At 43.4% G+C, this 23,244-nt stretch overlaps 1 protein-coding gene across 1 annotated transcript in view; it reads right to left on the bottom strand.

Moving 5' to 3' along the window:
- Positions 1 to 12,295: 12,295 nt before the first annotated feature.
- The window catches only part of LOC138246429 (serine protease inhibitor swm-1-like), a 35,331-nt gene continuing 24,382 nt past the window's right edge, over positions 12,296 to 23,244 (bottom strand). The window contains exon 4 of the mRNA XM_069201039.1: positions 12,296 to 12,992. Coding sequence (XP_069057140.1) covers positions 12,625 to 12,992 — 368 coding nt within the window. The 3' untranslated portion in view covers positions 12,296 to 12,624. The remainder of the gene's footprint in view (positions 12,993 to 23,244) is intronic.

Here is a 23,244-nt window from a genome sequence, read left to right as displayed (position 1 = left end):
TCTTTAGAAAATGGTACTCCATATACCTCAGGCCTGTAAATTACTTGCAACAACTGGAACTGCCGCCCTCCTTGTGCAACCAACTAAAGCAACTTTTTAAAACATTTCCTAGGCCTGCCACTGCAGCTTATACTGCTGTTTTAAAATGCCATTTCCGCCTGTTGAAATAAACAGTTTACTGGGCCTTAACCTTTCCTTTCTACTAAGTGTCTGTCAGCCCTAAAATAGACCCTCAAGCAACATAGGGCAGGGTGCATTGTATTTAAAAAATAGGATGTGTACCCATATGTTATATATTTCTGGGCAGTGGAAAACTTCTAAACTCTTTTTTCACTGTTGTCAAGCCTATCACTCCTATTGACTAACCTTACCACATTTAAATAAGTGGCAACCTTAGGCTGAGAACAGAGGTCCCAAGTTAAAGTAATACGCATAAATATGTGCAGTCAAATGACAATTTTAAACAATACTCAATTAGTCATATAAATGGAGCTGTGAGTGACAGTGAAGAACAACAGTCTCGGGGCTCCTATATAAGTGAAGCAGAAGTGATAAACGTGATCATCTTGTGTGCCAAAGTAAGAAAAACAACACAACCTGTCATAGCAAATCATACAATCAAAAGTGGGTCAGAGGTATAATCAGTTGACAGAGTTTCAAGCTTCAAAAAAATACAAGGATCTAACAGATACTATGAGCCCAAGACCATATAAGCAGACACTATATCCTGAAATTGAAGAAGTGAGCAGGGAGAGTAAAACAAGGTAATTAAATATTTTGTCAAGTGGAGTGCTCTACTACAATTATTAATAAAAAAACATGGCCTTATTGGACTTTATTAAAAGTTGGGGCCTCTTCACTGTATTACAATCAATCATCATCCATAAGAGTGATCTTTTCACATGTCTTTCTGAGAAGTATTAGCAATGCTGAAAACAATCAGACAAGTTGCTAAGGATGAGGCTTCCATGTCTAAAAAAGGATTCCTGATCTTAACACATTACTCCAGATGAGACTTTGGGATAGTGTTGGAATGTTTTATATGTCTACAGCATTCATCTTCATAAGGATCAGATGTTATGGAAACACCACCCAAAGTATTGTGTCTAGCTCTATGCTGAACTATGCTGAACTACTAATAATTCAGTTTCCAACACCAATCCAAAGTATAGGCTGAAACGTATCTGCATTATTTTGGCTTACTCTCATGATATCTACCTCAGTCAGGTCATTAACTCCTAAGGGGCAGAGTTATCACGAGGAGTACTGAAGCACTATAAATGAGGTTTTATAATTTTCGGAAACACAATAAATAAGTAGGAAATGCCAAGTAAAAAAGAAGGAATATTGTAGGAAATGACCATATTTTCCCTGTTGCTGTCCCAGATTTTCGCCTCCAGTTCCCTATTTGTTTGCTGAACCCATTTTTGTTTGCATTAGGACTCTGTGCATATTACATCTCCTAACCAATGGTAACTTGCTTGTGCACTCCTTTCCAAACATGGTACAATTTCTATATTCCTAAATGGTACATTTAATTTACTTATAGGTCCTTGGTAAATGGCACAAGTGGGCTGCAGCGATCATTGTGCCATCAATTAATGTAGCACTGTAAAAAGTCTGAGGCCTCCTACTGCAGTCTGTAGTGTAGTATTTAAATTGCTGTCTCAAAATAAATATTTTGTCAGGTCAAACCTTCCTTTTTATTAATAATAAGCCACCCGAAAGGTAGGCCCTAATGGCTCGAAAAGGCAGGTTGCATGGTATTTAAAAGTTAGGACATGTGGGAGCGTCATCAAGATGGTGGTGCTGCAGGGTGTACATGAAGAAACACCTGCCTGGCTGGGTTGAAACAAGCCCGAATTCCCCCAGGAAGCATCTCAATTCTATGCGGACCCTCACACGCTTATACCTGTGATGGGCAGGAGAGAAATCTGATGTCTCAAACCCAGGGCATACTCTGGTGCCCGATGCCAGAGAATTTAAAACAAAGCTTTGCTGCCATGGGCTGCTCCAGGGAGATCACTGAAAGCTGCGATCCGCCATGAGAAAGGAAGACCGAGCCTGCCAAGGTGAGTGCTTCCAGGGTTTGCTGCATCCCGCTTTAGCTGACTGGTGCCATGGAGAAGCAGCAGAAAGGCCAGGGAAAGGCTTGATCTGCAACTTAGTACCACATAGTAACACTGCACGCCAGAGGCCTCTAGACTTTGGCCACTAAGGAGGCAGTGGAGGAGGAGCTTGGCCATGAGGCACAACCAATAGGAGTATGGGGCCCGCTGTCCGCTGTCCTCAACCACCGTGGACATCAGCAAGATAGAGAAACCCAGGTGCAGAGCAGGAGGCGCAATCACGGACCACAAGAGGCCTGGAGAATAGATCAGCACACATGGAGTCCCCAGTCAAGGGAGAAACCTTTCTTAAATACAGGTCCCGAAGCACAACTGAGGAATCACGTGGCATTATTGGCTGTAGAGGCCAGAGAGCCTGAAAGCACCAGGGTGTTATGCAAGCTCTGGCAAGGAAGAAGCCTCCCTGCAACAAGGCTGCCAAAGCTTAACAGGATGGTGGACCCTATGGTGCACCATCATCCAGTGACCCTCACACAGGAAGACATATCCACCTAAACATGTAGCCTGGTAAAAGGAGGAGAGAGTGGATCATCAAGGATATGCTTTCAAATCTCAGGGTTCAAAGCTGAACCATCCCTAGGCTGGGCTGCCCATGCAGACCACTCAACAGATGCACAGGAGGCCTTATTGATCAGAGCGACTATGGAGGACCTCATTTTAGGCCTGAGAGAGGACTTTTCCACCTTATGAGAGGAACTACAATTGGACATCTAATCGCTGAAACAGGACATGCAGGAGATTGTTGACAGGGTTGATAAAAGGGAGGGGCAGAGCAACACCACTGAAGGGGAAATGGATTTTTAAAAATAAAATCTGTTCATTCTTAGAGATTACACTGAGGATCTGCAGGCCTATATGGAAGACAGTAAAAACGCCCCTGAGACAAAGACATCCTCCTTGACCATAGATACCAAGTCTCCTTTGAACCCACCAAGGCACACCAGGACCCTGACATTCTTACATGCCTCCACTACTTCCGTCAAAAATGTTATGTACAATCTGTTAGCCTTAAGGTGGTCTTCCCCAAACTGTTTGCTTTCCTCCTCTATTTTCCTGATCTTGTTTTGCTGGCCAAGCCAGCACACTATTAATTAAAATGCATTCATGCGTTTAAGCCAGCAAGTTATTAATTAAAATACTTCCTGAAGGATTGTATTGAGGAGGAAAGGGGGGGTGTTGATACACAATAATTAATTGACAACAAAATGAGAGGAACATTTTTTGAAAAAAAGTAGGAAATGTTACATGCAAGGATTCAAACCCATATGATCTGGAGATCATGAGTAAAGGGTGATTTAAGGGACCTAAAGCAGAGCGGCAAGAGAGAACCTGCCCCTATTGGCTTCAACATTCAACTGCATTGGAATATGCACAATTAGAGAAGGATAAACAAAACTCCTTACTAGGTGAAGGGCTGAGAGATCAAAAGGAGCAAAGTTGCTTCTTCTCATAAACATAATTAATATTAACCATGGGAGGTAGAAATACAATCCGCCATTTACTGTGGCATCTCTCTTTGTATGGAAAACAAAAATGGCTTTTCTGATAATGTCTGTGGGGGCAAGGCCATTTATTATTGGCAAGGCATGTGCTGAACCTGTGCAATCTGAGCGACTAAAGGAAGGGTTATCGGCCAGGCTTATAACGGAGAGTGGTGTGAATGAGGACTAGAACACTACATTCAAGGTACACCTATAACTACTCATATAATTAAACAATGCAGTCTAGTGACACAGTACCAACAAGAAGGAAAAGAAAAATGACAAGCACATATGATAAAGAATAGGCAATCAAAGGCATGTCTTTGGATACAGTACCAAGTTTCAATTGTTTCTTATGTAGTTAGTTCTGCAATGTAGTACACCTCCTCCATTCTTCCATGGTGTTCATAGCTTTCGTTATAGAATCACACATGTTTATCCATTTACATTCCAGTCTCTGCAAGTTCAATGCATTGTCACCCTCTCTGGAGGATAGAACAACCTTCTCAACTACTTGCCATCTAAGGTCTCTTGACGTGTGTTGCTGTTCCCGGTAGTGCTGGACCCTTGGTGCCATTTCCACGCAGCATCTGATGTGGCTCCCATGCTAGCTGATTCTTGTTTGTACCTGTTGAGTCATCTTCCAATATAAATGAGATCACACGGACTCCAAATACACTAACTAACATTGATAGAGGCATAGTTGGTTTGATGCTTCAAGGTAACCTGAATGTCACCATGGATGAACAATTTCGTATTTGAAGTATATTGACATGGGTCAGTGTTTCTTAATGATTTTTACAATCTTACTTAAATTTAGTCACACACACAATCTTATCCATTGGTGGCCTTTCACCAGACTATAAGATTGTCTTCCTTGGGTTGTACCATGCCCTTTTGAAGGCGCTCTTAATTAATCGTTTAGGGTAGCCTCTCTCTTGTACTTTTTGGCTAAGTATAGCTCCCTCTCTGAAGTAATCACTCTTTACTGTACAATTCCTTCAAAGGCCAAGGAATTGGCAAAATGTTAATCCATCTCTAAGAGTTCTAGGGTAGAAACTGTTGTACTGTAATAATGTATTGTGCCAAGGAGAATGGCAGATAGGGTCAAGGACAAGATCACAGTGTGACGATGCTCACATGCATGCCAGTCTCAATACACAATATCCATGAGCACCATAAAGATACTGAGCCTTAATGTCAGAGTCCTCAATGCACAAGCCAAGTGGGGGCAGTGAAGTAATTTGTTAGAGACACAGGCAGTCAGAAATTCCTCCTTTGTGAGTTTCCTTTACTAGCTAAAAACTAGAACAGACTACTCACCAAATGGTCCTGCAGCAGTACTCCTCATACATGAAAAAGAAGGCAGGAGTAGTGATTGTTTTGGCTCATATGCTTACTTAGAGTGTAAAAAACATGATCACAGACATTTGCTGGAGGGCACTAACTTTGAGCCTACACCTCAGCAAACACATTCATTGTGGCCTCTGTTTACACTCCTAACACTAATCCAAGCAATTATTGAGAATGGAATAATAAACATCTTGAAGTTGACGGATCGATAGTCATTGAAGGGCACTTAAACATTGTTAAAAATTGAGTTTCTGGTTGGCAGAGGTATGCACCCTGTCCAAGCAGGAACCACAATCCCAAACAGGGTAAGTCACAAATACACCTTAAATTAACCTATGCTCACCCTCTGGTAGCTTGGCACAGAGTGATCAGGCTTAATTTAAGAGGCAATAACATTGAAGACAAAAATAGATACCACACTTAGGAAAATGGTGGTTAATTTAATTAACAAAATTAAACCAAAATGACAACAATCCAATAAGTAGAAGTTGAGACATGAATTGTTAAAGAATAAACTTATTTGTAGTGCTTAGAAGCATAAAGAGCCAACTAAGGCTGCCTGGTCACGCTAGACCCTGTCAGATACAGGGACCAACCTTGGCCTGCTGAAACAGTTGCTTGGTTTGGAGTTGCATTGATGTCAAGAATAAGAACTGCATTTGTGCATAGGTTTTGGATTGGAACAGCACTTAATATCCACTTCCAAGGGCCCAGTACTGGATTGGCAGCACTTGGCAGGGCAAGACTCTCAGATGGCAGAATCCAGCTGCTCTAGGTGATGAGTTGGAAGTCTTTTGTAACCTTGAGATTTCAGAAGAACAGGAGGCAACCCAACAAGCCCTTAGAGTCACTGTGGTTCTGGGTTCCGGAGCCTCAGGTCAGACCTTCTCACTACCAGGCAAGGAGGTCAGCAAGTCAACACAGCAGAGCAGGAGTCCAGCAGAGTGACAGTCTTTCAGCAGTCTTTCTTCCTGACAGAGCATCAACAGCTCCAGAAGTGCACTGAGTTGATGGTGACTGAAGTCCAGTACTCCTGCCTAGTTTTGCCTTTGAAGTGGGTGAGGCTTCAGAAAGAGGCCTTTAAAATGCACAGAGTCCCTGCCTTTCCTGCCCTGGCTTCAGACTCACTACAAGGGAGAGGACTCTGCTTATTCAGGTGTAAATGTCAGCTTCTCCCTCCCATCTACTCAGGATGGCCTATCAGACTGTGGATGACCCTTCCATTACACCTTAGCTCCGTGTGTTGCTGTCTAGAGGGATTGCAAAAACCCAGCTGTCACCCCACCCCATTGCATTGGAGACACCAGAGTAGTCACCAGATGGGTAAAATAAGAAAATTACACCGTTCTAAAAGTGACATTTTTTAAAATCCAACTTCACCATAAATTGAGATTTCAAACTGTGATTCTAGCGACACCAAACTTGGTGGTCCAATCTCTTCTCAATTGAAAATTACACTTGTAATAAGGTAATCCCAATGGTACCCTATGGGAGATATAGGCCTTGCAGTAGTAAAAAACACATTTCAAAGTTTTTCTCTACCAGGACATGTAAAACTTAAAAGTACATGTCCTACTTAATAAATACATTGCACCCTGTCTTTGGACTGTCTAGGGACTTCCTTAACCCCTTCGCTGCCAGGCCTTTTCACCCTAAGGTGCCAAGCCTTTTTTTGACTATTTAGGGCAATTCTCGCTTAGGCCCTCATAACGCTTTGTCCACATAAGCTACCCATGTCAAATTTACGTCCTTTTTTCCAACATCCTAGGGATTCTAGAGGTAGCCTGAATGTTGGGTTCCCCTGGAGGAGATCAAGAGATTAGCGAAAATACAGCAAAGATTGTGTTGTTTTAAAAAGAAATGGGAAAAAGGGCTGCAGAAGAAGGCTTGTGGTTTATCCCTGAAAATGGCATCAACAAAGGGTTTGTGGTGCCAAAGTCACCATCTTCCCAGCTTTAAGAAACAGGAAGACTTGAATCATAAAACCACATTCTTCAACACAGACTTGGCATTTTTATGGGATATACCCAATTTTTACTATTACTTCTGCTTGTAACCTTCTTCCAATTAGTGACAGAAATAGGCATGAAACCAATGCTGGGTCCAAGATGTTTAAACATTTCTGAAAAGTAGACAACATTTTGAATTCAGCAAGGGGTCGTTTGTGTAGATCCTACAAGGTGTTGCTATAGAAAATAACAGCTGAAATAAAAAAATATTGAAATTGAGGTGAAAGAAATAGCCATTTACCTCCACGTTTTATTCAGTAACTTTTTCCTGTGATGTCAAATTTTCAAAAGAAATATACTGTTAGGTCTACTGGGCTCTTCTGGTTATGGGAATATATAGGGCTTGTAAGTTTATCAAGAGCCCTAGGTACCCAGAGCCAACAAAGGAGCTGCACCTTGCAATGGCATTGTGTAGGAAAGTACCATCTTGCCTGGCATGTTACCCCCATATTTCACCTTATATATGTTGTTTTAGTTGTAGGTGTCACTGGGACCCTGCCACACAGGGCCCCAGTGCTCATAAGTGTGCCCTGTATGTGTTACCTGTGTTATGACTAACTGTCTCACTGAGGCTCTGCTATCCAGAACCTCAGTGGTTATGCTCTCTCATTCTCTTTCCAAATTGTCACTAACAGGCTAGTGACCAATTTCACCAATTTACATTGGCATACTGGAACACCCTTATAATTCCCTAGTATATGGTACTGAGGTACCCAGGGTATTGGGTTTCCAGGAGATAAAGTAGGATGTTAAATGACTGTTTTGGAAATGCCACTTTTAGATTTTAGAAAGTTGGTATTTTTTCAGCCTAAACCAAAATGTGCCTTTCTGCAGGTGCTGAGGGTTAAATGACTGTTTCCCTCTAGCACAGGATGTCCTGGGGGATAGTGCCTATCCCCTTCAGACTAAGGGCTATACTCAGCCCCTCACTGACTTCAGAAGATGCCTGTCCTGTCACTGGTAAATGTTCCTCCCACCTGGGCCTCTTTGTGCTTTGTTTCACTAGCTAGGCGTGTGCCAGACTCAGGGGAAAGAGACACCGAAACACGTGTTGGCGCTAATACCACCCCTTGCAACTGCAGGACTTGTATTTACAAGAATAAGCTTTGGTGCTCATACTTTTTTTTGCAACTATAGAACGAGCATCAAAGAGAATAAGCCGTTGATCTTTCTGAGAGATACGTCTGATGCTATTATAGGATATGTGTTAATAAGGTGTTGATGTTTTATAAATGCACATGTACATAATCTGATGGCATTAACGTATTTTGGATGTTAAAAGGACTAGAAGTTATTGTAATAGCAGGAGTATGACAAGGAATGGATGAAAGATACTTGGATCTTACTGTAAGATTGATTGAATTGATTGAAAGGGTGTGAGTGCTAGTTACATATAATTATGGAGTATGAATGTAAGATGTGATTGATTGAACCAGGGGGGTGCTTGTCTCTCTGAATTCCTTTTTACTATGTTTTTCATTATTGTTCTTTATTTCTTTGTTTCTTTTTCTGATTGAATATATATCATGATTGGTATGTAAATGTAGATTTGAAGGAAGGAATTTGTATGTTTATGATTCATGAGATATAAATCCATTGGAATGCTATTGTTTACTATGGGCTCTATGTATATTATGTATGAATTTTGTAAGGGTACAGGTATAATAGAGGGGTAGCCCTTTTTGTGTGTGGATACAGTCTTTTCCCCTGGTAGGGCTGCCATATATAGTTTGCTCAGGGGCCCTCTTTTTGTAATTTCTCCCATCTCCATACAAACATGACTGGACTTCACTGAGTCCGGCACAGAACCCATATCTATCTGCTTAGGAGACCTTCCCAGGTACAAACACCTGACTTTGCACACATGGGACTCTTTGCGTCAACAAAGAGCCTTCCCACCAATGTAAAGTGCCGATTGTTGACCCGCTTTTCGCACTGACAATCAGCGCCCCACAGTAATCAGCCAAGGTAAAGTTACGACTGAGGCCTACTAGTTCAGCACCTCGCAGTCGACTGCCCCTCTGCGGATCAAAACTGCAGCCCGGCTGCCAGCGACCTCACTGACAAGAGCTTCTTCCTTGAAACACGACTAAATTAAAAGGGAAACGTCCAACCTAATCCATGTATTTGATCCGTGCTCAATAATGGGCAGTGTTAACTTTTGACTATGATTACTGTGATTGGCTCTTTGTGCTTTTTGGTGCTATTTGTACTGAAAATTATAAACATTCATATCTCTGATTCTACCTATTGATGACGTTGGTGAAATGAAATTTTATATATTAAAATGTCCTCTATTTTTCTAAATTGTTTGGGATTTTTGTTGTTTGGTGTTTTTACTTATTAATGTTTGAGTACTGCATGAATACTTTACACATGACTTACACCTGACTGTTTTTGTTTAGTGATCTAGTGAATACTTTGGTTCATGCTGACAAGGGTTGTGTTTATTCTTGAGTTGGGCTCTCCCCACTCTCAACTAATAACCCCATTTCTTACAAATATCCTCTCCCAAGCCTTCTTATACTGAATTGATTCATGTAAGATATCTGAAATGATTTCTTTTTTAATCCAGGAGGTCAGGAGCACCACACCAGAAAGAGTCTGAGATCCATTGACCATATATCAAGCACCATTTTAATTCCCCTTCACTCATATTACACAAAACTTAATTGTTAGACTTTAAAGAATACCATTAATAAAGTAGGACTCCAAGGAAACACATATTTGTTGTGGCCCCTCCTATTCTCTGACTGTGTTTGATTACTTTTGAGCTCTGTGCACTTTACTGCTGCGAAAAGGTCATAAAGTAGTTGTGCTATCCTCCAACACATGGTTTTGCACTTTGAACCGCTTGTTTGATCAATTTAAATCCACTATAAGTCCATTGTAGATAGTGTATAGACTGCACCAAGGGCATGGAAGGATAACTGGTATATGAGGACACAACCCACATATAAGACAACAAATATATTATGGGGCATTACTGTGCTTTTGTTGGCTGCAGTTTAAAGGCACTGCAGGGACACTTGTTTAATATACATTAATAATGTGCCCCTAAAGTTTACAGTGTTACATCAAAGGATACAATGAAGGGTGCCTAATATATACCAATTATGGCACATTCTATATTTAAAAATGGTGCCCTCATAGTGACTGAAGGCCTAAAAGCCTTTTCGCTGTGAAGCTACAGCCCAAGCAGGTATGGAGGTGATCACTATATTTAATATTCTATTGTTGCCTGTGAAAATGCTAGCAATTCTCTTCAAATTTAGTTTTTTTACTTACATTTCAAAATCTGATTCGATGGTGAAATCACATTTTGATAATTTACTTGCATAAGTGCTTTTGTAAAAATGTGTTGCAGGCAACCTGAACTAGAAAAGCCTTTAAACCAGTTCTGACACTCATCACACCGTGAGACAGAACATGCATCATTTGCTGGAAGAGTGAACGTCTCTGGTTTAGATGACAGTGGCCTGCCTCTGAGCCAAAGAAGGGCCTGAGGTGTTTACTATTTACCTGTTAGACCAGATTAGTTATATAGAATTGGACAATTGGCAGAACAAAGGATAATTTTAACACCACCTCTTTTGACTTTGGGTATACTAGGGAGGGCTTCTCCTGTTCATACACAGTAACCTCTGAGACAGGCAGTAGTTGTAGTGGCACAAGGGAACCAGCTGGCAGGGGGAATGGGTGCTAATCTCAGTAAGAGTGGCCAAAGAGCTGAGAAAGGCACGCCTGCTGGTAGAGGAGCTGTGCAATATCAGGGCAGGACAATTTGACAGTAAGGAGAGAAAGAAGTACTGCAAAAGGAGATTGGGCACTGCAGAAAAATATTTGTGATTGGGTAGCACATTTTCTCATATCACTAGCTCGTGCACAGGATAATCTTGCAACTTGAGCCCAACTCCTCATTACACTCCTGGGTCTGGGAAAACTACACATGAAGAAGACTCCTGACCCCTGACTCTAGGACTCAAGTACTATTGAATCCTGCTGGCTCCAAGGAACTGAAATTGCATTCCAGAAGGCAACTGTTTTGCCTTTTATTTGCCTGCTTCAGGGGCACAAAAAGGAGGACTCCTGACGAATGAGGGTACAGCTGAGCACAGAGAGCTGGACCCTACAGGAGGTCTAGCAGGAGAGAGACTTGGAGTCTAGAAACTGCCCTGTGGAGCTGGGGCTTGCATATCTATTCAGAATAAACGTTCCTATCAGTTGGAGGAAAAGGGACATTTTCCTTTTTCCAGAGGACTGAGACAGGGTGCTAAGGCTTGCTGAGGAGGACTGTACATTAGGCAGGCAACACAACCAGGTTCATCTTTCATATGAGCTTTTTATAGCACTGATTGCAGGTTTAAGGGAACCTTGGAATCTTGAAACGCTGCCTGGCAATAGCTTCCAGCCTTTGCCTCCCTGGAGGATTTTAACAAGGGCTGGGGTGAGGCTGCAAAGCTATATGACTGATAAACCACTCTCAGTACACACTCAATGCAGCTTTGTTCTTGCACTGAACTTTTTGCAACCAAACCAACAGCTTCAGTCTGAAATTGATGATGACACATCCGATTTCCATACACCCTCACCAGACATGGCCTCGGACCTTGCCCTGCTGAAAGTTTTGACCTTGCTCTGCTGAAAGTTTTTTTAGGAGGTAAAAACGTTGACTGTGATGGCTCTCTTGGTGTATATGACCTCCGCTTCCTTGTGGTTGGGCTGAAATTGCACGTGGGAACTTCTGTTTTCAATACAGCTTTACCCTTTGTACAATCATGTTGCCTTAAAAAGTCTTATCTATAGTTTTCTTCAATGTAGTTTTATGATCTTGTAGTTCCTTTGTTCATTTGAAGTTTTCCACTATTCTAAATTTGTGCAAGAATTTTATTCCATATGTTCTTTACTTCAAACTTGTTAGTACTGCTTGAAGTTATCATGCACATCTCTGGGTATTGCCAGTTGTATAGCTACACAGGGTTGATTCTCTCAGAACGGTACTTTTGACATAACTGGATTGCGGTTGTTAAATTAGTAGGGGTCACTCTCTCCCAAAGCATCCCAATTTCTGACAAGGACATAATTGCGAGTATAGGTAAAGTCCATGGAAGGTTAAGGGAACCTTGACTCTTCCCTGGAAGGCTAGGAGAACATAGACTTGTCTTCAGAAGCTGGCCTGCAAAACATTAAGAGGGCTAACAGGTCACATTCAACTCACTTTCTCTGACGAATCACAGACGAACATGAATGATGTGATGACTGTAATAAGCCAAGCAAACAGCAAAACAGTTAAAGACGAAATAACATAAAGTATCACTCCATATTTAGACAAAAGTGGAATATTTTTATAAGCAGATAATATGATACATATTGGAGAAGGGATTCACAAGGTAGGATAAAAAGAAAAAAAATCACATTGAAGAAAATGTTTACAAATGCAATGCAAGACAATTCTTATGAAAATAAAAAGCATCTACAATTTTCGAGAGTATGGCGATGATAGACGTAAAATGGGAGAAGCTACGTTAGAGGATTGGATTATTTGTAGTGATGTTCTGCAAACCCTTCAGATCAGCAACTAAAAGGCAGATAATTATAAAAGTACACCTCAGTGATTTGGACTGACAGCTGACATTATTAATTTTGTGTGTTTCAGGGGCACTTTTCCTTGGGCACACATATGCGATCTTGAATAGAGCGGTACACATAGCCCTTATTGCAGACGCACCAGGGGTCACATCTTTGTGGTCTGCTGGAGGTCTCTTCTGGCTTCTCACAGGTTGCATGAGGATTACGTGGACACGGTTCGTAATGCATGAGGTCTGGGCACTTAACCTGGCACTGGTCATAGCGCACACACTCCTTCTTTTCACTGGTTTTAAAAATGTAACCCTCATTGCATTCACAGCCCGTTGTGCAGATTTTTGTGCAGACAGGGATGTTAATTTGGTTGAGTTCCTCACAGGTTGCTCGGCAGGTCCTCTGGCACCGAACTGAGCTATTGGCTGGGCAGACGACATCTGTTGAGAGACAAAAACTGCAATTTAAGTATGATTTGTAGCACAGATGTGATAGCTCCTTTTTCTGTATACCCCACTCTATTTCCTTTCCCTATCACATTATCGTTCTTTCATCCTTGTTTGGACACAGTTTACTAGAAAGTAGTTTTCCGCCTTGTTCTTTGAAAGCTTCTTTATACACCGCTTTCCTCTATATCTTTCATTAATTGACACTTGGGGGCAGATTTACAAGAGAGTGGTGCATCAGCACTGATGCGCCAGTTTTCTTGTGTCGCCCCTGCCCCACCTAACGACACCATGGGTGCTCCATATTTACAATACTGTGCACCATGGCGGTCGTCAGGTCAATAGCATCAAAAACTGTTACGCTATTTTTGCACTTTGCTGCACTTGCGTCGAAAATGTTGATGTTAGTGCATCAAGGTGCTGGGAGGCCCACTGATTTCAAGATGACAGAAAAAATGGTGCAGTGAAATATTGTAGATTTCACTGCACCATTTTTTTGGGCCTCCCAGTGCCGGAACTGCCCCCATGCATACATTATGCGGCCCACTAGGTTTCAAAGTGGCACAATGCATGCATTGCCCCACTTTGCAAATATGGCATGGCAAAAATGCCCCCTTAATGCCACATTAACGTAATGATGCTAATGTGGTGCAGGGAGGCATTAGGGGCTTGTAAATCTGCCCCTTTGGTCTTTAGTTACACTGTATAATTTTTACAGCACAAGAGCAGACTTGTTTTGTTCCTTGAAGATTTAGGGCCAGATTTAAGAAAAGTGGTGCTGCATTACAAGTAGCGCCACTTTTCTTGCGGCCCCTTGCTCCCCACTACCTCCACCATGTGTGCAACATATTTAATATATGGTGCACCATGGTGCAGGGTAGGGGCAAGAGTATCAACATTTTTGGCGCTACTGTTGTACTTTTCAGGATAAGCACAACATTTTTTGCCGCTAATCCTGAAAAGTAGAGAGGCCCCTTTTAAATAATGGTGTGCCTCCTTTTAACAGCAGTTCTGTGAAGGCTTTAAAAATGCCACTTAAAATGTCACAGTGGAATCTCATAGATTCCACTGCGCAATTTTTGCTGTCCCCTGAACGGAGGAACACCCCCCTTGCATATATTATGCCTGGCACAGGCATAATGTGGTGGAAGGAGTTACAAAGTGGCACAATGCATGCATTACACCACTTTGTAAATCTGGTACAGCAAATTTGGCCTTATTGTGCCACATTAGCATAATAAAAATTATGCTTCAGTGGCACAAGGAGGTGCTAGGCCCTCTTAAATCTGGGCCTTAAATTGATAGCTGCAGATTGAGTGACATCAAATAGCTAAAAACCAGCAAGGCTCAGCTGCATAGAAACTTAGAAGGGCAATTCGTTGGCAAGGGCAATCACAGTAGACAAAGAGACTCAAATGAAGCATCATTGCCCCTCAGGAGGCTTAATTTATCTACAAATCATGGCCACAAGTTAATAAGAAATTATTTAAAAAAAGTAAAACGACTAAAAGACTTTGATAAATACAGATATGCCAAAAATCAAACATTGTGAGGGCAGCATGGATTACATTTCATCAGAGGTTAGTATCTCACCCAGAAACATGTCCCTGTCGATTATGCCTCTATATATACAAATCTCTTTCTTTTCTTCCCCTTTCTCTCCCCTCCCTCCTTCTTAAGCTACATGTGGAACATTCCACCTATATCCTGTTTCGCATGTTGGTGACTCTTTTGTGAGATGCCCTTTCAGGCGACACTGGAGACATACCTTGTTGGCGTCTCAATAGATTTAGAACTTACCTCATCCCTGTGATTATCTTCCTTTAGTGGAGATGAGGAAGGGATGCTGCTCAAAGGGCAGCGGCGTGTGTTCCCCTTTGAGGTTATGGACTCTTGCCTCCAGACCTGCTCGGATCTATAATGTAAGACTGTTGCGGAGTGGCAGTAGAAGACTGATTCATGTGAGGGTGGGCTCTACGAGTCTCATGGCGTGCCTCTATTGCAGGGACGGAGGTACTGTACATTTATCCAAGGTTTCTGTACAGCTTATTACCAAATTTTCCCACGGTGTCTATTTGGAGTGCAAACATTCGTGTTACGACAGTGCCTATGCCACTGGGTCATTAAACTAAATAAGGCATAGCTCTTGGCCCTACACTCCTCAGTTTGAGCAGTGCTCCTGGCTTTAACACAGACCTGGACCCGGTCCCCCATCCAGCTTTCCCTCAGAGTAAGTGTAACTCTGGGCTTGAACTGGTTTCTGCTGTCTTTGAAACTATATTGTGGCGAACTGTCCTAGCTCTGCTTTGGGGTGGAATTTTGAGCAGCCCATCACTCCATGAGTGGTGCCCTTTCAAGAACTCTCACTGAGGTAGTACCTCCCATGGCCTCCTCTGTGTTTTTTTAGTGCTGTGAGGCAGTTTGAGGACTCTTGTTTCCCCAGTCGAATGGCAGCAGTAACTCCTAAGACTCTTGAGAAGTATTTGCTGGTATGAAGACCCTTGCTCCCCAGGAGGTCTAATGCACTCCCGAGTGCCATCTACAGGATTCCAACAGCCCTCCTTGTGATATCGGCTGTGTGAGGAGCCTTCAGTGCTTCCAGGCACTTTATAGCACTTTACGTTCTTGACAATATTAATTATAGTACATGTACTCTGCCTTTCCTAAATGATATTGGTAAGCCTGAGCAACCATGGGAACGATGGGTAAAGATTTGTGATATCTGCTGTGTAAGGCGCCTTTGGTGCTTCCAGACACCTTATAGCACTTTACGTCCTTGACAGCGCTACTCATAGTACATGTTTAAGATTACAATTGTATTGTATTTGCACAGAGGTTTTCAGTACATAAATATACTTGTGTTGCTAATTGTGCTAAATTGCTTTATACTATTACTCTACTCTGGTCACTGAATCCTTTTTAATGGCTTCTGCCAGCTAGAACCAGCCTCTGCCTTTCCTAAATGATATTGGTAAGCCTGAGCTACCATGGGAATGAGGAAAAACGTTAACTCCTGTATGCCAACAGCATATACTGTTAAATAATTTGGGCATGCAGGGTAAAAAATACTTTAATAAATATAGTAGATGAAGAAGAGGAGGCAAAACTGGATGTCTACCAGGCTACATTAGAAATGTTGGGAGAACAATTTTAGTGAAAAAATCAATGTAGGACTAGAGAGGCATCAATTCTTCAGAAGAGCCCAGAGTAAATGTGCACAGGTTACAAATAATGTTGCTGTTCTTACATTCTTCTATACTACTTGTGATTTTGAACATTCACTCATTAGAGATCAACTTGTCATATGAATTAATGACCATACAATTCAAGAGAATGTATTTGGCCCATGAGTAATGGGGTTTCTGGTTACATGGGGTAGGAGAAGTAGCCGAGCAGCAAACACAGTCCTTGTCAGGGTGAGGCACAAGCCAGCCCTAAATCAACCTGTGCGCAACCATCCGGTAGCTTGGCACAGAGCAGTCAGGCTTATTGAGTTAGAAATATAGGCCCATATTTATACTTTTTAATGCAAATCAGTGCTAACGCAGATTTGCTTCAATAAGTTTACCGCCGGCTAACGCCATTCCAACACACCAGCCGGGCACCTTATTTATGGAATGACGTTAGCCGGCGCTGCGGTCTGGTTAGCGTCAAAATAAATGCTAGTAACCGGGCAGCGGAGGCGAAGGGAAGACTGGGGGTTGTGCTCCAAAGAATGGTGCAAGTCATGTTAGAGTCAAAAATATTGTCTCTAACCTGACTAGCGCCATTTTTTGATGCACAACCCCCATGGAAATGACTCCTGTCTTAGCAAAGACAGGAGTCATGCCCCCCTGGGCATGGCCATTAGGCACAGTGGCATGTAGGGGGGCCCAAGTTAGGCCCCCCTATGCCACTTAATAAAAAAATAAAATTATACTTACCTGCACTTACCTGCACTCACCGTGGATGGGCCCCCCCATCCATGGGTGTCCTCCAGGGGTGGGCGAGGGTGGCAGGGTATGTCCCTGGGTGCAGGGAAGGGCACCTGTGGACTGCTATCATGATCTCCCACCATGGAAATGAGCCCACAGGTCCCTTAACTCCTGCCCTGTCCCATGCGTTAAAAAACGGTGCAAATCTGGCTGGAGGCCATGTTGTAAGGCCCGCCTCCTCCTGTGCATCATTTTGACGCCAGAGGATAAATGAGGCGCACATGCCTTAGAGTCATTTTTTGCACGGGAACGCCTACCTTGCATGTCATTATCGCAAGGTAGGTTTTCACGTACACAAAATGACTCAAACTCCATAACTTTGGCGCTAGGTGAGTCTAGTGCCAAAGTATATGTAGGAAGTTGGCTCTGTATGTGCTATTTCAAAGTAAGGAATAGCATGCACAGAGTCCAAGGGTTCCCCTTAGAGGTAAGATAGTGGCAAAAAGAGATAATACTAATGCTCTATTTTGTGGTAGTGTGGTCGAGCAGTAGGCTTATCCAAGGAGTAGTGTTAAGCATTTGTTGTACATACACATAGACAATAAATGAGGTACACACACTCAGAGACAAATCCAGCCAATAGGTTTTTATATAGAAAAATATCTTTTCTTAGTTTATTTTAAGAACCACAGGTTCAAATTCTACATGTAATATCTCATTCGAAAGGTATTGCAGGTAAGTACTTTAGGAACTTCAAATCATAAAAATTGCATGTATACTTTACAAGTTATTGACAAATAGCTGTTTTAAAAGTGGACACAGTGCAATTTTCACAGTTCCTGGGGGAGGTAAGTTTTTGTTAGTTTTACCAGGTAAGTAAGACACTTACAGGGTTCAGTTCTTGGTCCAAGGTAGCCCACCGTTGGGGGTTCAGAGCAACCCCAAAGTCACCACACCAGCAGCTCAGGGCCGGTCAGGTGCAGAGTTCAAAGTGGTGCCCAAAACACATAGGCTAGAATGGAGAGAAGGGGGTGCCCCGGTTCCGGTCTGCTTGCAGGTAAGTACCCGCGTCTTCGGAGGGCAGACCAGGGGGGTTTTGTAGGGCACCGGGGGGGACACAAGTCCACACAGAAATTTCACCCTCAGCAGCGCGGGGGCGGCCGGGTGCAGTGTAGGAACAGGCGTCGGGATCGCAATGTTAGTCTATGAGAGATCTCGGGATCTCTTTAGCGCTGCAGGCAGGCAAGGGGGGGATTCCTCGGGGAAACCTCCACTTGGGCAAGGGAGAGGGACTCCTGGGGGTCACTTCTCCAGTGAAAGTCCGGTCCTTCAGGTCCTGGGGGCTGCGGGTGCAGGGTCTCTCCCAGGCGTCGGGACTTTAGGTTCAAAGAGTCGCGGTCAGGGGAAGCCTCGGGATTCCCTCTGCAGGCGGCGCTGTGGGGGCTCAGGGGGGACAGGTTTTGGTACTCACAGTATCAGAGTAGTCCTGGGGTCCCTCCTGAGGTGTTGGATTGCCACCAGCCGAGTCGGGGTCGCCGGGTGCAGTGTTGCAAGTCTCACGCTTCTTGCGGGGAGCTTGCAGGGTTCTTTAAAGCTGCTGGAAACAAAGTTGCAGCTTTTCTTGGAGCAGGTCCGCTGTCCTCGGGAGTTTCTTGTCTTTTCGAAGCAGGGGCAGTCCTCAGAGGATGTCGAGGTCGCTGGTCCCTTTGGAAGGCGTCGCTGGAGCAGGATCTTTGGAAGGCAGGAGACAGGCCGGTGAGTTTCTGGAGCCAAGGCAGTTGTCGTCTTCTGGTCTTCCTCTGCAGGGGTTTTCAGCTAGGCAGTCCTTCTTCTTGTAGTTGCAGGAATCTAATTTTCTAGGGTTCAGGGTAGCCCTTAAATACTAAATTTAAGGGCGTGTTTAGGTCTGGGGGGTTAGTAGCCAATGGCTACTAGCCCTGAGGGTGGGTACACCCTCTTTGTGCCTCCTCCCAAGGGGAGGGGGTCACAATCCTAACCCTATTGGGGGAATCCTCCATCTGCAAGATGGAGGATTTCTAAAAGTCAGAGTCACCTCAGCTCAGGACACCTTAGGGGCTGTCCTGACTGGCCAGTGACTCCTCCTTGTTTTTCTCATTATTTTCTCCGGCCTTGCCGCCAAAAGTGGGGCCTGGCCGGAGGGGGCGGGCAACTCCACTAGCTGGAGTGTCCTGCTGGGTTGGCACAAAGGAGGTGAGCCTTTGAGGCTCACCGCCAGGTGTGACAATTCCTGCCTGGGGGAGGTGTTAGCATCTCCACCCAGTGCAGGCTTTGTTACTGGCCTCAGAGTGACAAAGGCACTCTCCCCATGGGGCCAGCAACATGTCTCGGTTTGTGGCAGGCTGCTAAAACTAGTCAGCCTACACAGATAGTCGGTTAAGTTTCAGGGGGCACCTCTAAGGTGCCCTCTGGGGTGTATTTTACAATAAAATGTACACTGGCATCAGTGTGCATTTATTGTGCTGAGAAGTTTGATACCAAACTTCCCAGTTTTCAGTGTAGCCATTATGGTGCTGTGGAGTTCGTGTTTGACAAACTCCCAGACCATATACTCTTATGGCTACCCTGCACTTACAATGTCTAAGGTTTTGTTTAGACACTGTAGGGGTACCATGCTCATGCACTGGTACCCTCACCTATGGTATAGTGCACCCTGCCTTAGGGCTGTAAGGCCTGTTAGAGGGGTGTCTTACCTATACTGCATAGGCAGTGAGAGGCTGGCATGGCACCCTGAGGGGAGTGCCATGTCGACTTACTCGTTTTGTCCTCACTAGCACACACAAGCTGGCAAGCAGTGTGTCTGTGCTGAGTGAGAGGTCTCCAGGGTGGCATAAGACATGCTGCAGCCCTTAGAGACCTTCCTTGGCATCAGGGCCCTTGGTACTAGAAGTACCAGTTACAAGGGACTTATCTGGATGCCAGGGTCTGCCAATTGTGGATACAAAAGTACAGGTTAGGGAAAGAACACTGGTGCTGGGGCCTGGTTAGCAGGCCTCAGCACACTTTCAATTGTAAACATAGCATCAGCAAAGGCAAAAAGTCAGGGGGCAACCATGCCAAGGAGGCATTTCCTTACAGTATATATATGGAGTTAAGTTTGCACCGAACCTGCGCCAAAATAAATGATGCAAATCCGGCGCAATCAGAGTATAAATATGGGCTATAGTACTTTCTTTAATAAATAAAGCAAGACCAAACTGACAAAAATTAAATTAATTGAACAAAAGAACAAAGAGCCAACTATGGATATCTGGTTGCCCTGGACCAGGACAAAGGCACAAGTTCTGGTTGACTGCAATGGAGTATGGGCCAGCTACAGGGACCCAGTTTGGCCCACTGAACATGGTAAGTTAAATTCTGGTTTGTGGAGCATTGCAAAGGTCTTCGGCAAAGATGTATCACACAGTTGAAGCGAACTGAGATGCGGTGAGGCTGCAATACGAGGGCCTGCATTGTTTATCGAGGGACCCATCAACAGGGTTTACAAAGCAAAGTCCAGTGTTGAGGAAGCAGTGCACAGTTGGGATGACATGTCAGTTCTGCAGAGCTGCAAGACTGTGATGTGGAGTCCAGTATCATTGTTGAGACTGCACTAGATGAGAATGTGGGGGCCTGCACTGAGGATGCGTTGTACAGTCAGGGTGATGGTGCATTGCGATGTGAGTCTTTGTAATGGGTCCAATCTATGCAGCAGCAGTGATGACTCAGTTCTGCACAGGTTTGCAACATACATCAGAAGAGATGTGTCAGTTCGGATGGTACCACAGAGGCTGTCACAGCACCTTAAGCACACTTTGAATGGCCCAGAACTAGACTGGCACCACATGGAAGGGTAGACTCACAGATGGCAGAGTCCAGGTGCAGATGCAAGTTTGTTGGAAACCTGTTGTGTCACTGAGCCTTCAGATCAGAATGCTAGCAATATAGCCCTTGGAGTCACTTTGGGTTCTGGGTTCAAGAGATAAAGGTCTAGTCCTTCTCACCCAGGGGGAGAGGGCAGCAGACATCGGCTCATCACAGCTGGGCAGCAGCTCCTTCAGAGCAGCATTCCAGCAGAGTAGAAGTCTGTTCAGCAGCACAGAAGGCCTTCTTCATGGCAAAGTATTCAAAGGACCAGAAGTATACTGAAGGATTAGTGTCAGAGGTATAGTGTTTATTCCTAGTTGCACATTTGAAGTGGGGAGAAGCTTCTAGACAGATGCCAATGAAGTGCAAAGATGTCCTGCCTTCCTGGCTCTGGCTTAAGCCTAACTAGAGAGGGTATGCAACCATTTGTGATTAAGACAGGACACAGCATATTCCAGTGTAAGCGGGGCTGGGCTCAGCCACTCCCTCCTATCCTGGTAGTGATGGCCCATCCAGTCACATCAAAGCTCCCCATTGTGTGTGGCTGTCTAGTAGGAATACACAAAGCTCAACTGTCACACACACCCAGTCGTGTCCTAGAGATGTGCTGCAGGCATCAAACAGCTAATCCAAGTAAATGCTAACATTCTAAAAGTAGCATTTTCAGAATTGTAATTTAAAATCCAACTACACCATCATTTATGATTTTAAATTGAAATTCCAGCAACACCAAACAGGAGTTACCTGTTTCAATTTGGTTTGCACATATTAAATATAGTAAGGTAATCCCAATTGTGTCTTATAGGAAAGCTGGCCTTAGAGTAGCTAAAATTCAATTAAGAGTTTTTCACTACCAGGACCTGTAAAACTTAAAAGTGCATGTTCAACTTCTTAAATACACTTCACCTGGTGCTTGAGGCTGTCCAGGGCCTACCTTAGGGGTGACTAAAATGTACTGAAAAGGAAGGCTTGGGACTGGCAAAAGGTTTATTTTGCCAAGTCAAATTGTCAGTTTAAAACTGTACTTGCAGGCTACAATGGCAGGCCTGAGACACAAATAGGCCCACTAGTAGCATGTATTTACAGGCCCTTGGTACATATAGTACCACTTTACTACAGACTTACAAATACATTAAATATGCCAACCGGGAATAAGCCAATGTTACCATGATTAAAGGAGATAGCACAAGCACCTTATCAATGGTTAACAGTGGTAAAGTGTGAAGTGTACTAAGGCCAGCAAAAACAAAGTCAGCAGAAATAGGAGGTCTGAAGGCAAAAAGTTAGGGGAAAACCCCACCAAGGATCCCAGGTCTAACACGCACTTTATACCACTTTTGAAGGGGCCATTGACATTGCTAATCTTGTTGAGTTCACTGCTATAGAGTGTGGTGCATAATCTTACCGGTGCTAGAGAGGAGTGTAAAACAGGAGAAGTACATGTGCAAAAGCTGAAAGTACAGTCAGAGAAACTTAAATGTTTTAGGTGTGGAAACAGTAATCGCCTAGGGAATAACTCCAAATGTCCTGCACATGGGGTGATTTGAAGAAAATACAACAGACGTGGCCACATTGCTAAGGTTTGTAGAGAACCAGCAAACAAAAGTGTGCTTGTTATTATATTAGAAGAAAAAGAAGAAAGAGGCAAAACAGTCTTCCATGTGAACTCTATGAAAAATGATAGTAAAGTGACATACTGTACATGTGGCATTATTCTTGATGGTGAAAGGACATACACACTAGAACCATCTGACAGAAACTCAGGTGAATACAACAAAGACCTATATCATTAAACTGAATCTTAAGCATGCACAAATCTATTAAGGATAGGTCTATGGTTGGAAAAGTCTAGATAACAAAACAAGGTTCAAATCTACTGGGTTGGAACCATCAAAAGGATCTGGGCATTTTTCTTGTCCCACCCAAACAACAAAGAGCAGGTGGTGTTGATTGAATGGTCTATTGTAGGTAGGAATGTGTGTGATGAATTCCCCAAAGTATTCTCTGAAAAGTTGTTGGTACTAAAACCATTTTTGTCCACAAGATTAAGTGAAGGTCTGACACAGTTCTTGTGGTGAATAAAGTACTTTCTATTCCGTTGCTTTTGAGGGATAACCTAAACAGATAATTTAATACACTAGAAATGCAGGAGGTTACAGAAAAAAGCAAGAGCTTGGAATGACTTGCCCCAATAGTCATCACAACTAAGAACAAGGAGGACAAAATATGTCATTGTGAGACTTAAGGTACTTAAATCCCAACATATGCATGGATAGGCATCCTCTACCGAAAATCAACAAAATGTTACAATGACATTAAAAATGACGTTAAGTATTGCAGTAGAAAATATTACTATGTAGCATTATGTCCAGAACCTGTGGTACAGATGTACAAAGCCCTACTGCTTTTCTTAATGGTCCGAATCAGTATTTAGGACTGTCAAGAAGTGCAAAATGGCTTTTTCTTAT

This window comes from Pleurodeles waltl, chromosome 7 (assembly GCF_031143425.1).
Source record: "Pleurodeles waltl isolate 20211129_DDA chromosome 7, aPleWal1.hap1.20221129, whole genome shotgun sequence".
Taxonomy (NCBI): Eukaryota; Metazoa; Chordata; class Amphibia; order Caudata; family Salamandridae; genus Pleurodeles; species Pleurodeles waltl.
This window is presented reverse-complemented; position numbering and strand designations above follow the sequence as displayed.